The sequence below is a fragment of the Dermacentor albipictus genome, chromosome 1, assembly GCF_038994185.2.
Source record: "Dermacentor albipictus isolate Rhodes 1998 colony chromosome 1, USDA_Dalb.pri_finalv2, whole genome shotgun sequence".
Taxonomy (NCBI): Eukaryota; Metazoa; Arthropoda; class Arachnida; order Ixodida; family Ixodidae; genus Dermacentor; species Dermacentor albipictus.
In genome coordinates, this window is record NC_091821.1 from 74757340 (window position 1) to 74773202 (window position 15863).

At 48.2% G+C, this 15863-nt stretch overlaps 1 protein-coding gene across 3 annotated transcripts in view; it reads right to left on the bottom strand.

Moving 5' to 3' along the window:
* Ddr (discoidin domain-containing receptor 2) overlaps window positions 1-15863 on the bottom strand; it is a 283107-nt gene that overhangs the window by 32996 nt on the left and 234248 nt on the right. For all 3 annotated transcript variants that reach the window (XM_065434481.2, XM_070522397.1, XM_065434482.1), the window contains exon 4: window positions 7508-7739. In XM_065434481.2, the coding sequence (XP_065290553.1) occupies window positions 7508-7739 (232 nt within the window). The remainder of the gene's footprint in view (window positions 1-7507; window positions 7740-15863) is intronic.

Consider the following 15863-nt stretch of genomic DNA (forward strand, 5'->3'; position numbering starts at 1 on the left):
ACATGCACTTGAATGTTACCTAAACCAGATGTTACATAGGCGCCCTCTGATTACCTGCGGTCGGGGGCTTGCTGCTGACGTTTACACAGACCACAGATGAACATCGATAGCTCCATGTGATTTGAACACTGGCGCAAGTCGCCTCTCTCTCTCTCTCTCTCTCTCTCTCTCTCTCTCTCACATACATACACACACACACACACACACACACACACACACACAATTTTCTAATCCGTACAGTTGCATCGTAACAGCTTTTAGTGAATGCGGGCCCAGGTTACCGAGATGATTCACACCGCAGAAACCACGTGAATAAAACAAAACTGGCTGCTGGGCCTCTACATGAAATCTCACGGATCTGTTCGATTATTATTATTATTATTATTATTATTATTATTATTATTATTATTATTATTATTATTATTATTATTCAGATGAACTGTTCGTGGCATTCGATCAGAATCTTTTTACGTGTGCACTGTTCTTCGAAGTAGCGATAGCGTTTGATAGCCTGAATCTTCAAATCTTGATAAATAAGCTGTATTTTGGGGGATTTCGTGGTCCTTTTTAAAACATTCTTGACAATTACTTGAACAACCGATTTCAAGTGGTCGCTACCGATGATAAGGGTGTTTTTAGTTCTAAGCTGTCGCTGAATGCTGGAGTTCCTCAAGGGTCCATTTTGTCGCCATTATTGTTTAACATCTGCATTAATAACTTTCTGTTGGCAATTTCAAAATGTTTGGTGTTCCAGTATGCTGACCACACTGTGTTATTGGCATAACATCTTTCTTTTGTAACATCCCCTGAAATGGTGCAAAACGACGTGTACAATGAAATGCTTTGGTTCACTAACAACGCAATTGTTGCCAATGCCGAAGAAACACAACTTGTTTGTAACTACTGTAATTAACATACCTCTCTATTTACATAACTCGAACTGTGTTTCTTGTAAATGTGTGCCTATTCCACGCGCGGATTGTATTAAATATCTTGGAATATCTTTTGATAGTAATTTATCTTGGCAACATCACTTATCACTTATTTGTTCCAAAACTGAGGTAAGTCGCTTGGCTGTTGTTTAATATCAAAAGCTTTGCACCCCAGTGCGTAAAAAAAAATATATTGTACATGCATTGTGTTACGGTGTGTTGAGATACGGCATTACAGTCTTCGGCTTCTGTTCGCATCGTTGGAGATGCAGGGTAGACAGGATTATAAAAAGTATTCTTAAAAATCTTGCCTACAATTCCCCAATAGTAGCAGCTGCAAATACCTTCCGTGAACTTGGTCTATCAAACTTTCGATGATTGCTGATAGAAACAGTTGTCGTCAAACATTATTGGAATTTCACATTCAAACAAAAAAATGCCGCCACAAGGGAACTTCGAAAAGACGTCCGTTATGTAGGTCCTCGTTCAGCCACAAGGTATGGTGCGGCCAGACGCTGTGGATATGTGCCGGACATCTTTAATAAGTTACCGGATTAAATCTTTAACGCGGCTTCAAAAAGCACGCTGAAAGAATTATTGAAGGAGCTATGGTGAAATTAACTTCCAGAACATTTTGGCATCATAATATTTACTTCTTCAATTGCCTTTGTTTTAAGTAGAATAACCAAATGTTATCTTGTTTTTCTTTTCCATTTCTTGCCATTCATTTTCTTTTCTTTGTTTTACAAGTCTCATCAACTTATGTATTTCTTTCACCATGTGTATCATGTTCATAGGCACAGTCCTACAAGACAACTGAGACAATTAGACAGGCCTGTTCGTGCTGTTGTGCATTCTTGGTGGGAATAAACATTATTATTATTATTATTATTATTATTATTATTATTATTATTATTATTATTATTATTATTATTATTACGAAATAAGTTTTCAGCAGGCCATGTGGAACGAATATTTCGGGCCAATAAGGAGCGTGAAGTACAAGACCACAGCGGTGGAAAATGTATATATAGCAAGAGGACGGAAAGATGAGAAATTGTTTTGAGACAGAAACAACACAAGAAAACAAACAAAACATGCAAAAGTAAATTGGCTTGGTCTTTGGGCCAAAAGAAAAAAGAGGAATCGCGAACGGCTGTTTCGACAGTTTGCCCGCTTCACCGTTACCTTTTCGTTCTTAAAAGTCGAAACTGCTAACTTTTTTTTTTTTTGACCAAGCAACGACGATCCGCCCTCCCAGTGGTAAAATAACGTTTCTGCGAATACGCGTAGCGCCAGGCGTCCCATGCAGCAGTTTTGGCTCGGGAGTCTGCTTAGCCAGGCGCGGTACCTGCTGGAGCGCGACGAATGTGCGCAGGACGTTCGCCGCCCGACGTCTGAGCTGCGACGTGGGTGCATATTCACCCCGAAAAAGTTCCCGACGCGACCGCCCAGACCATCGTAGTGCGGAGGATGATGCGTCGCGCTCCGAGGGTCGAAAAGAGGCGCAGTACTGAACTCCGGCGTCTGATTACAGGCGGCGATGGCGACGCCAAGCCAACCAACAAAGATGACGCCTTGTGCTCGCGTTCCCCATCCTCAAAGTCATCCTTACAAGTCCCATGAAGGTTCGCTTTTTTTTTTTTCTGTTCTCCCCCCGCGGTACATAGCCCTGGTGATGGTGGCGTTTCTTTTCGAGCGCCTGACATTGCAGCACCGTGTACGACGAACGCGCGACCCAGCCAGCGCTTGTGCCGAGCTCATTCGCGGCTGAAAACGGCAAGCCGGCGACGGTGGGACCGCGCGCGAACTCACTCACTGCGGACCGCAGGTCGTAGTCCCCCGCTGTGCTGCAGCCCTCCGGGGCGTCGCATCATGCGAGACGGGCGCGCCGTCAGGGCCGGTGTCTGTACGAGTCTTACATTATCTCTCTCTCTCTCTCTTTCTCTCTCAATCTCCTCTTTATTATTACATTCTCCTTCACAGTCGCCGAACAGTGGCGAGCGTTGTACCAGACTCTAACCTGTCGTGACATGCGTGCCACCGCACGACAATGGCTCTTGACTCTCGTTGCTTATCCTGTGCTGTGCCCACGGGCTCTATTGCCTAATGGGATGAAGATATACCAGACGTGGAAAAATGTTATAATGTGAAACGTGCGCCAAAGTTTTGGGATTTTGACCAGATGTTGAGAAACCAAGTGCGCTAAACTATTTCGAGGCTGCCCGTCACGGCAATTCGCAGCTGTACCGGGGTTAACGTTGCTAGCAGCGAGAAGCGAACGACACGTGACATCGATCAGTTTGCGACTATACACACACTCAGCTGCGATGACGTCATGCCATTTATCACGTGACATGCAACGTGGCTGCCACTGCAACAGCAATACTGACGACAGTGTAAAAATAAAGATGGCAAGTAAGAAAAAAACGTGTCCCTAAGGTCTTCAGATTTCTTCTTGAAAAAAAAAAAACAGCACAAAGGACCAGTGCTGAAAGAGGGCAGCAAACGGACACAACGAAGTGATGAATTGCGTCTGGTTCTTGTCCTCTGTGTCCCGCCTTGGAGCTGTTTTTTCACATTACGTCAGGTATTAACCAGTCCAAGGGAACACAATCCGGCCTTTAGATTTCATTTGATATCGAGTCAAGCGGAAGGTCAAATCAGCTGTATCCGAATCAACCGAAAATTAGTGCGCTGTACCAGTTGTGCTACGTCCCGGACACTGTGCAAGTTGCCAGAAGCTTGTCGGGAATGAACGAAAAGCATGATTGTTGTCTTTTAGCGCAGACACGCATCAAATAACAATAAAACAGAAGACATTTGCGGCAGAGCAGGCGCTGGGCGTTGGCGCGCGCGCACGGACATATATGCATGTTTATGTGTGTCTGCTATGCCATCTGGCAAGTATGAGAGCTCAAGCTATGCCGTACAGCGCTACGAGTTTGCCAAGGGCCAAACTACTCGAACACCGCTAGTCTACACAAGGCTGACAGAAACGGCGTCGCTTTGCGAGCTGTGCTGTCGAAAAAAGAAAGAGAGAAAGAAGCCAGAAGCAAGTGTGAGGGAGCCGTTAACCCTGGGAGGAATCCGCGCGGAGAGCCTGCGCTGAAGACCCTTTTCGGGACGCAGGACGGACGCCCGAGTTGGGGGAGGAGGCGAGTCGCGCGAAAACAGCCACTGCATATAGCAGTTGCAGCACCCGCATGGCGCAGGTAGTCACTTTGTGCGGCAATTACGAAGACTGCGTGTTCGCGCAGCCACATGGACTTGCCGTAGCGAAGGCCTTTCCTTGCGTTCTGAGCATTCCGCGCACAGTCACTCCGACAAGAACGCGAGGAACTCTCGCATTGTACAGTCGTCCGGTGGGCGACTGAAACGCGCCTTGGCGCTAAAGAATGCGGCCTTTTCCATGGACAAGAAAAAGAAGAAGAAACAAGAGAAGGAAATGCGCTTTGCCGTTGGTATGACTCGCACAAGCAAATCTGCAGCCTCGGCAAATCTTTGTGAGCTGAAGGAAGCTACTTCAGTGAGCTCTCGGAATCTCGCTTTTATTTTCTTCTTATTGCCAAGCTGCGAACGAGCGTAGGTGCAGATGGGTTTTTATCAAAGGTTTACTATCGGTGAAGAGAGAGCTAAGAGGTGCAGATAAAGATAAGCACGCGTTTATCGGCATAGAATGGCGCCACCACCAACAAGAGCCCTGTGTACCTCAGTTTAATAATCCTTACGCGGTACTTTACGCGACACTTACGCGGTATGTTAAAGTCCTTGTTCTAAAGGGGATAATCAGCATCATTAGCAGGTAAAAGCATGTCATGCGAGAATCAAACTATTAAGAAAAAGAAAGGAAAACGCCGTAATTGAAAACGGGTGGTATCCACGTCCAATTTTTGTCTACCCTTTATGGTGGTCAACTTAGCAGTAACGCTACAGAAGGAGCTAAAAGCAAGAACTGCATAATATCAAACACAACCTAGAAAGTGCCTCCCCGTTTGAAGCGTATACAAAAAACGAAAAATAAATAATTTCACACATCCATCACGGGACCTCTGATCCACGGCACAGTATGGGAGTGCTATTCTCTTTCGCGTTACAAGTTCAGAGTATAACCGAAACTTTGCCAGTGACGCATAAATAATGGCCTTCAATTTTTTTGCTTCATTTTTCTCAGGCACAGAGACGTGTATGTTACTAGCACTTGTGCTTGGTTTAGTATCGTTGGCTAAAGGACAGCAAGAGACAGCAACCTGCACGCTGAATCGCGCAAAGAGTGACGAGTAAATGTTCCTCCGGAAAATACAAAATGACCTAACTTCCGCGAGCGATGACTGATGGGGGTCACATTTCATAAGCCCCTCTTACCGTGTTTGTATAATACGAGTGAATATGTTTTTAATGCATTCTATGGCTACTTTCCTAGGAACTCTGTCCGTACGTCTGTTTGTAACGCATGACACGATGTGCTCCATACACTCTTGAACAAATGTACGCCCTTTGGGTCGTATGTTGCCACACAACAATAATCGTCATCTGTTTTGCTTGCGTTTCCTTTCTTGAAAACGCTGCGCTAGTTACTTTCCTGTCGAGAATGCTCTGTCGTGCTGATAACGTGCATGCCGTTCGTGACTTGGAAGTACCGGGCTAACACCGTTAAAGAAAGAAAATACGGGCAAGACAGATGACGATTATCGTTGTGTGGCAAATATACACCCCAAAGGGTGCAACTGCTTTGAGAGTGTAGGAATACATGTGTTCCTATAGGCTATGTATGAACTGCGTTATGACTACGCATGAGTACTGAGATTTATGATTATCCCTTTACAGCACCTTGTTGCACTTATGCAACATTACAATGAAACAGCGTTAAAAACAGAAACTAACACGGTTTGGAGCTGCCTGTACACACTGTTGCATTTCCGCAACATTCGCCTAAAAAACACGCCACCTTGTGCTGCCATCTGAGCTCATCCTTCACATCGTCTACCAAAACAAACGTGGCAGAGGCTGCGCGCGCCCTCGAACAGTGATATAGGTAATTTTTGCCATTTCTAAATGTATTTCTCCATAAGACAAAGCGCATAAAGAATTCTTACGCTAAGCTCCACATCCTCCTGATTCGGTAGATTCAAAAATACATTGCCATCTCGGAATAGTTTGCGCATGGTGACTGAACGTTGCTATGTAATGTAAATGTAATGCAATGCAAATGTAACAAAGTGTACATGGTTTATTTTCTTCGGAAAAGTGAAATGCCTCCCAAACGCTTTTATGGCCGAGCAATTCTTCCTGATAGTGAAGACAGATACCTTTGCAGGAGTTACGCGAACCACGAGTGTAAGTCCGTTTCGATTCAGTATGTGTGCAAGATGTCTTCTGGTAGAATTTCCTTCCTTTTTTTCAAAAGGATGCAGTGCATCCGCACGCTGCCGTGTCGCGTCGTCACGGGCACAGCCTTACGTCTGTGCTTCTATGTTCAGAATTTTGACAATGACGCGAGAACACTGCATTGTTTCCTGGCTGTATGGGAATCTGCATGACGTACTGTGCTGTACTGCAGGCCACCTGTGTTGCACAAGCAAGTACAATTGCTTCTTCTTGTTCCACACTAAATCCTAGGTTGATAGATGGAGTCTTAGGTAAATCGTAGGTAAATCATAGCACCAGTGATTGGTGATCATAGCACCAATGATATATATGGTGGTTCAGCGAACGCTTTCAAAAATCCTTAAAAGTTGCGTGTGGCAGGTACCACAATTCTAGTTCATGAGTTGGTCTTCTCGAAGCGTCGGACAATACTTGCATAACAATATATATATATATATATATATATATATATATATATATATATATATGTGTGTGTGTGTGTGTGTGTGTGTGTGTGTGTGTGTGTGTGTGTGTGTGTGTGTGTGTGTGTGTGTGTGTGTGTGTGTGTGAGCGACTGGAAAGAATGTTTACGCCCTATCTGAGATATCCCGCTAGGGAGTTTCTGCGTGAACTTTTTTTTATTTGAATTCGCTCCCTCATTATGTCACGTGTAAATTCATGCGAAATAAAACAAAGACAAAACTTATGTTGCGATTGAAGAAATGTCGACTGGCGCCCGCCCCTACATTAGCAGCAGCGGACTGAACAGGCAGACAGGCTAATATCCGTCTTTGCCTCTCCGGCGATATGAGCGGATCGACACAGGGCGTATCAGCCGCCTCACGAATGCAGGGAGCTGATTTCGGGCTGCCTATATATCAGCGCTGCTATTAAATCTAGAATAGCAAAAGCATACTTCAAAAGGCGAGCACCGGTGTCGACCACACCCTCTCGAAGGGCCGTGAAGCGGTGACGGGAGAGCCGCAGGAACTCGGTTATAACCATTTGTCACAGCTGTATGAGAAGCCCCAGCTATGTGGTGGCCCCAACAGTCACGTGCACAACTTTTGGCGAGAACTGCGCGCACGCAGCGCTCCACCAGCCACCACCGACAGTATAGGGAAAGCATTACCTCTATATATGAAACAACGGGCGCCTCAGAGTGAGTGCTTTCACAGGGGAGGGAGCGTGTCTTAATGCGAACGCACCTCGTGGTGTGTCCTGTTTCGGTAGCGCAGCCACTTGTGCAGCCCGGGCCTCCAGTACTCCACCATGAACTCCTCGGCGAACTCGCGGCCCTGGCCGTTGCCGAAGCGGCCCTGCGTGGCCAGCGAGGTGAGCACGTGCACCGACCGGAGGTTCACCTCCAGGTACTCGTGCGTCTGCGGAGAGATCTGCGGCGCCGGACACCAGGCGCCGCCGTTCAGTTCCCGAAGAAGCCTGCATGGAGAAGTACACACGCGATGCAGATACAACACAAATGATGTCGGAAGTGCACACACGCACGCACACAACTCACGGCACATTCGCGAAAGGAGGCAAGGCGTGCACTGACACCGACTTGCCGACACTGAATTTTGCGTGCCCACTCCTTTTATTGGGTCCGCAATATTAGTTGGAGTGGAAAAACTTTATTAGTTCTTTCTTTTTCTAATCTCGGAGACTGAGCTGGTTTTCCTGCATCTGCGAGCCTGTGGCCATGGTGGATACGCGAACGAAATAAACTAATAAGGTGCTTCACCGCAGAGGTAAACGGTATAGCTACCGCAGGTGCGCCAGAGCGAGGTGGTGAAAGTTTTGGATACTGCTTACTCGCGCACAAAATTCAGCCAGGTTTCCTTAGCGCTCGGCGAGAAGGCTCCTAAGAGAGCGAGGATTAACTGCTCTGCAGCGGCGAGTTTTCCAGCATGGTGTCTTAGATTACTCCGCGGATGAGCCTTTCCTTGTCGTCTCACTGCTTCCTGCAAAGGCGTAAAGAAAAATAAAGCGATGGAGGAGGGGCGCAAAGGAAGTTTTCTGTTTCCCCCAGTAACCACGGCGAGTTGCGGGAGCCCCTATGGAATATGGCATCGGCGCTCAGAGCGTGCGCGCGTATGCTTCGCACTCCATCATTAGGTGCGCGCCCAGAGCCTGCGAGGGAACGCTATCGCGTCTGTCCAGGCGTTTCGCAGACGTTGCACCTGGCTCACTTCCTTCCTCCGGCACACAGCACAGCGCAGCGGAATGCGCGCCTTGCCACCCGCTCGCTCCCCTTTTGCTAAGCGCGTCTTTCTCGTGCGCGATGCGGGAAAGCGGCCCCTTGTTCCCGGATTTCGTGTTTCCGGGGAAACCCCATTAGAACGGCGGCGGCCGCTCGACTGGGCCATATCTGGCGGCCAGCGTTCGGCGCCGGCGAGCTTGCCTCGGCTACAGACAATCGGGTTTTAATTAAACCACGCCGCGCGACCCAAGATGGAATTCATTAGGTTCGGCCTGCACGGCCACGGAGAAGTGCGGGCACGCGCACCTCTCTAGGCCCGAGAGGAGTGCGCCTGCGAAGATCGCCAGTTATTTGACTTAGGCCGAGCGCCGCCGCGAAGCTGCTATAAATGCGGCTCCCAGAGACTGCGCCTCGCCGAAGTCGCGGCAGAAGCGGTCGCCTTGCGCGTCGGCGGATAAAAGTCACGCGGCTGCGGTCGCTGCCTGGCGCTGTTGCGACGGCCGTAAAGTTTTCTTTCCCCGCTTCGCACTATCCGCGTTATTTCGAAACCCGATTCGGCTCCAATCTCCACGTTGCTGGAAGCAATCAAGACGGAGGCTGGCTCCAAACTAGCGATATTTTATTGCGTGCGTTAGTGTGGGCGCGTGCGTGTAGCATGGCAACAGCTGTTGCTAGGAGACCTGACGGGGCTGGAAAGTTTCATTCTTTGATTCACCGTTCAATGCAAGTCTCACAGGGTGATTTCTACTATAAGTGCCCTATTTGCGAGTCTCAGTTGCATGACGCTCATCTTTCCTGCGCGTAAACTACTTAGAACTGTGCAAGCGAATGAGTCGCTTGGTGCTGCGAACCTTGCGGTGCGCACGATATCCTTTCTTCAAAATTTGAATGCGCGATGAAGATGCGCGTGATATATGCCAGTGCGCATCCCTCTCTGATGTCATTCGTTTTGTATTTCCTTGAGGTTTTATTATTGCGATAGTAACTATGTGGACACTCCAAGTGCCTTTCCGCCGTTAGCGTCGGCGTGGGCGTCGCCGTCGCGGTGATGTTCCGTATAACGTCCAAGGACGATAACACGTCGCCGCGCGCGCTATGCTGTATGTGCGAGCGAAGCCTTGCGAGGAGAGCCGACAGTCGCCCCCCAATCTCGCCCGCGCGAAAGAGACGAAAGCGGGGAGGAGGAAGCGTGCCGCCTTTCGTCGCGCTCGAGGCACCGGCGCGAGGGGAGAGAGAGGGGGCGGCGTTCTACTCCGGCTGCAACTGCGCATGTTTCAGTCTATAGGTGCTTCGGCGACTCGTAGCTTTGAACGTGCTGTGTGCTCTCGACACTCACTCTTCGTTGAAGCGATACACAGCACGAATGTCACTTCACTCGCTGCTGCGCCCGCGTTTCCACACGCCAGCGTTTTGACAGCGAGTTACCGCAGTCATCGAGTGAGATGTGTTCATGTTTGCTTGTGCGCGCGTGACGCCACGCTTGTTGATTTAATTAGTGTGCCTATATTTTACAAGCTTATGCGGCCGATAAAACTACTATCAGTATTTCGTATAGCTGTCCAATAATTTGCTATCGCAATCGATGCTTTGCTTCTCGGGCGAAACTGCAATTTTTTTTCCCGAAGTAAACAAAAGTCTGTTACAAACTGTTTGCCTTTCCGCTTTCCTCAATCGCTCGTCTAAAAGCATAATATTGTTGCTTACAGTGAAATCACCGGAGAATGATGAGTACCTTCAAAATTCCCTTCTCAGTGCTTTCTTCTTGAAGTAAATGTCAGAACACACTGAGTAACATTGATCTACTTAAATTACACAGCAGGTGTTCAATACGCCATTAAAACAAAACTATTTAGGTGCTTATTGTTTACATCCTGGTCATTTCTTTGGTTGGCCGGTCACCGTTTCAAACCTTCTGACAATCGCTTCTCGTTGTTTTGAGCTAAAATCAAAGTGTGAAACTTCTGACACTTGCTTTTCGCTTCATTCGCCATCAAATAATGAGACGTTTGGTGCATCATAAAAAAAGAAATTGAAACCCTATCCTACGCTTGTGCCGATAGGTATTTTTCGAGATGGAACGCGAACTGCCTTTGAAAACCTTAGTGCGGAGCCTTGCCTAACTCAAAGATAGGAAGCACAAAAAGCATTTAAAAAAAATATCGCCGCCCAAGCACTCTGTACAGATGGTTAACCAGCGAAGCTGAAACGTGCGGCCCTGATGTTTTATCACTCGATTAATCCCGGCGGTTCATTAAACGATGGCTTGGTAAGCGGCCGGATCATCGGTACGCAGTTGCTGCTTGCGCTAGGCTGCAAGAGCCTGTTCTTGCGCCGGGGATGCAGCATCGGCATGGCGTAGACTAGCTCGTTCCCGGTTCTGCTCGCGGCGTTGCTGATGGAAAGCTGCCTGCTCCTCAGGAGTACGTATGATGCGTAGCCTACCCATTTCAGAGCCGAAGAGAAATTGCTGCGCGCATGCTCGGCTGCGACGGAGAGCAACGACGTCACTACTGGCGCAGCTAATCCAACACCACCTAGATAGCGTGCACAAGGCCTTTTCATTCCGATCGAGGACGTCATGTTACCTGGCCCGGCTGCCATAGAATCTAATGGCAATGCTCCTCCTGAGTAGGCAACAGTGATCTTGTCCTCACCGCTTTCATCACGCCAGCCTTGTGAATGGAAATTTCGGGCCAGGCAGCGTGACGTCATGGATCGAAGTAAGCAGGCTTTGTGCTATCTAAGTGCTGTTGGCTAATCGCGCGCCTCTCTTTCTCTCTTTTCTTCTTTTGCGCATGAGCATGGGGTTGTGCCGGAGGAGTTTTCCGCGTTCAGGCGACCGACAGACTGACGGAATGGACCAATCGGCCAGCCATATACAGCTTTGCTCTAAAAACAAAGTTTGCCAGAAGTGCTCGCAGAATCTCACATACCGCTACTACGTGCCTTTATTACCTCCTTCTTTTTGTCTGTATTTCGTCGGTGCATGTGCGTTTCGCCCCTCTTGCCGATGTGTTTTCTACGTCTAAGTTTTCAACAATGATCCTTCTGTCTCTCTCCCACGGGGAGACTGGTCTTTACACGCGGCACGCATCTGCTTTTATTGCAAGGCTGTTTGGTCCTTCGCTAAACTGCGAATTTTTTTTTATTCTCCTGCCTTTATGAGCCCGCCCACGCAGAAGCTGACCACACCGAAGCAACCACTACCCCCCCCCCCTCTCCCCCTCCCCTGCTCCCAATGCCATGCGCGACCTTATGTGCGCTACGCTGCAGTACAGCCACTCGGCACGGGGACCGCCGCCGAGGCCCGTACAGTATTCCTCCGCAGTACACGCACGCACACACGGGTACGGTTCCTCGCACTGGAAATGAACCCTGCAGGCCCCGCGAACCGGCGCCGCCGCATGCGTCTACACGGGAGGCCCGCTGGGAAAGTGCGGCAATAACGCGGCCCGGCGGAGATATGAATCACCACGACAGATGTAACTCGGCGGCAGAGAACGCAAAGGAGGTCTGGTGGCGGAGAGGGGGGAACAAAAGCAAAACAAGAGGGAAACAAAAAAAAAGAAGGGGCGACGGCACCGCAATGAATCCACGCGCACACGCTCGCGCCCGCGCGCGCACACACACACACACACGCACGCACGCACGATCTCACGTGCTCATGTCCACCGAGGGTGCATAGGCGGCCAGATCAATAGACTGTCTGCGTAGTGGTGCACAGAAAACGGCGCTTTATGGGTTTTGCTGTATACGCAAAATTGGCTGTTGAGCGTTTGGATTCGAGCGAGTGCCGCTACTCAGCGTCCACGTACTGAATGCCTGTCCCCGTGGGCCCCGTAGCTACGCCTGTGCTTCGTTCTTTTGGAGCTGCTAGCCCCACTCTTCCCCTCTACACTCTCTCGGCCACCGCAGCCGTACTCGGCATTTGTGATTCAACTAGAACAACCTTGTGGTGAGAGCTGCCGCGTATTTCTTTGTCACCGTGAATGCGCGGTAAAAGGAGCACCCACTGGATAACGGTCCCTTTGTAACGGGTTCGCTCACTGTTATTACCAAACAAGAGAGCGCCACAGACGAAGATGGATGCAAGACAAGGAGGCAGGGGTGAACGACAAGCAGCCCTTGAATGTCATACCAGCGAATCCCAACTATCTACCCTGATAGACAAAAATAGACGGAAATCTACTATACGCACGTGACAAGACCATCTTATACATAAACACAATGTCCTGGTGTGGCTTCGAAACGTCACCATGCATTGCATTAGCTTCAACAGGTAAGCACTATGAAATTAAAGATCACTTAAGCAAAAAGTCATATTGAATGACTCGACTATAGGAAAGAAGAATATAATGAAGAGCAACTTCCTGAAATGGAATGATAATTTTAACAAAGCAGTAAAGCCGATCAATGGTTCACTAGATAGGTAACACAAGACACGTGCACAGACAGAGAGGCAAGAAATACATCGCCTGAAGAGCTGACTGACATCCAACATTCATGAAAATCCGCAAACCAAATAAATGAAACTCGAGCTCCGTTATTTTTTTTCTAACGTGGCAGAACATTTTTGATCACGTTAAGAAATAACTATGATATTTGTCATTCATTCCGGTAAAAGAACCTAAAACTTACGCGCGAAACTTTTAACGATCTCACTTGAAGAAAAGCCGATCGAGCGCATTTTTAGATCTCCGATTAATTTGCTGATTCTCGCGAGTGAGAATAGTGAACTGAAAATCGTAAGACCTGTTTATTGGTATTATTATTATTATTATTATTATTATTATTATTATTATTATTATTATTATTATTATTATTAGCTTAAGTAAACAGGCTCAAATAGAAAATTCCTGAGACGAGAAATCTACACGGGAGTGGCGTGCACGAGGTGTCCAAAGAACGCAGTTACCTTAGCGGCTGAAAAAAAAAATTGCCCAACAAACGTCGGAATTGGCAGTATATCTGCAGAGCTGCATGCGTTTACTTGATGTCCTTTTTCATTATTATTATTATTATTTTTACTATCCCTGCCTACCAGCAAATACTTCAAAAGAAGACAAAGAAGAACCGAACGTAAAGAATGCACGTATAGCATTGACCATTTACCTAACCACCACGAATGCAGCTAAAGTAACCTCGCGTCACATGTGCTAAAGTTATACCGCATATACTGCTCCCTCAAAATCGCGTCTTGCAAAAATGAAAAAAAAAGAAAGAAGGAAGAAAAGAAAGAAAAAGAAAACTGTTCACATATCTGTCTTGCCGCAAGTGCAATTTTTTTTTTTTCTCTCTATAATCGAGAGCGCCTCCAGCGTAAAGCTGCTCGAGTAGTGAGGTGCACGATACGGGTTGCGCGGGCAGGAAGACCGCGGGCCGTGCCGCGGTCTCGCGTCGCTAGATGGCCCCGCCCCCCTCGTTTTCCCCGATGTCTATCGGCGGGTCAGCGCCGAGGACAGGGCCCTCGTATTTGCGATTCACCGCCCGGCGTGTTCGGGCTCATTAGGATGGAACGGGCATTGTGTCGTGACGGATCGGCCGCCGCGCGGTGATGGACGAGGTCGCCGACAGGGCAGGCGTGCTGCGCGCGCAGCTCGCGACAGCGGCGGCGGCGGCGGAATAGCGACTCTTTTGCCGCTCACTGGCTCGCGCGGGCGGAAGCCGGGCACGTTTTGGCCGTCGACGCGCTCTGTATACGTCGCGTGCGCGCACGCACAAGCTCCCGTGACGCTCGGTCGCCGTCGCTGATTAGTATGAAAGAAGAATTATCGCGGTCAATTGGCAACGCTAGGAAGAGGGATAGTCATCCCAATGAGACCACCGAGAGAACGAGAGAGAGAGAGAGAGATGAACGCGTTCAGCCGAGTTTCCCAAAGAAAGCGCCTCCAGCCTAATGCAGACCGCAGAAATTTCTCTCAAATGTACAAAAATGCACAAAAATGTACTCCGTGAATGCTCACGTCGTTCCTTTGATATAAGTCCATTGATATAAGTCCTTTGATATAAGTCCGGAAAGTCCATTGTGTACGTCTTGTGGCTGTTACGAGACACTTCAGCACCTTATACTTGAGTGTCCCGCTTTCAGTGCGCAGCGCATGTCACTAGTGAGAAACTATCATCTCCTTGGCCTGCGGTGTGCGACACTTGAGGAATGTTTATACCCCAGTGGCTGTGCATCTAAACGTGATCAGGCCCATCGCGCCCTACTAACCTTTATAGACCTAACTAACTTAGGTTCACGTTTGTAGCATGAACATTCGACATTCAGTTGTAGCGTGATCTTTAGTGACCGGCCCTACTGTGTGTGATCAGTACTGTACCCTAACGCTTCTCCCTTCGAAGATGGGAGGTGGCGGGTTCAAACACCTTGTAGTGTATATTGTGAACTGGTGATTACGTGCAGGTGATTACGTGATACGGTGATTACGTGCAGCTTCACTTGGCGTCTCATCGTGGAGAACACAATCAGCCGCATAGCGAACTAGCCATGGACGTGGTTTATAATTGTGGAGGCTGTTCGACGCGGCGTCATTTTAATTCCGGCTGCAGAGTTCTACTTTAGTCTTTAGATTTGTCCTATTGCAGTGTTCTACTTTGGTCTTTTGATTTGTCCTGTTGCTCTCCTTTCCTTTTTCCTTTTTCCTCCCCTCCTTCCTATCTTCCATTTCTGTGTTGCTGTCGCCTCCCTTCAGAAGAGTAGGCAGGCGTTGTGCCCCTTCCGGTGGCAGTTGCCAGCCTGCTCCTCGCTTTCCCTTTCCTGTTACCTGTGTATATGTGTATATGTGTGCAAAACAAATAATAATATAATGCATCGACTAGCTAGGATGTCATCATTTGCTTAAGATAAAATACTCTCACGTACGTTTTTTCCTCCTGCCTTACAGAGACCGGCGCTGAGCGTGAGCGAAGCGCAAAAGCACCTTAAAACACACACGCACACGCACACGCACACACACACACACACACACACACACACACACACACACAAACACACACACACACAAACACACACAAGTGGCTAAGCAACAATATAAGTGAATATCTGCCCTCTCCCTGTAATCGAGGCACTGCGGCGAAGGCCAATGAATAAGGGGTGGTTGTGTATCCTTATGCACACAGCGAAGCGCTGCGCAAATGAGAAATCTGGCAGCCGACCTCCACAGGCGGATTGACAGTTTGTGAAGATTGTCGTTTCTTTCTTTCTAGTATCTCAAAACAACGAAATAATAAAAATAAAATAAAAGCTGAGTGTCAGAATGTGTGCCCACTGCTTCGAGCATCAAGAAAGCGAGAGCACGAACTAGAGCAAAGTTGCTCTAACAAGCCACGGCGCCCCCGCCTATATAGAGGAGTTGTATATT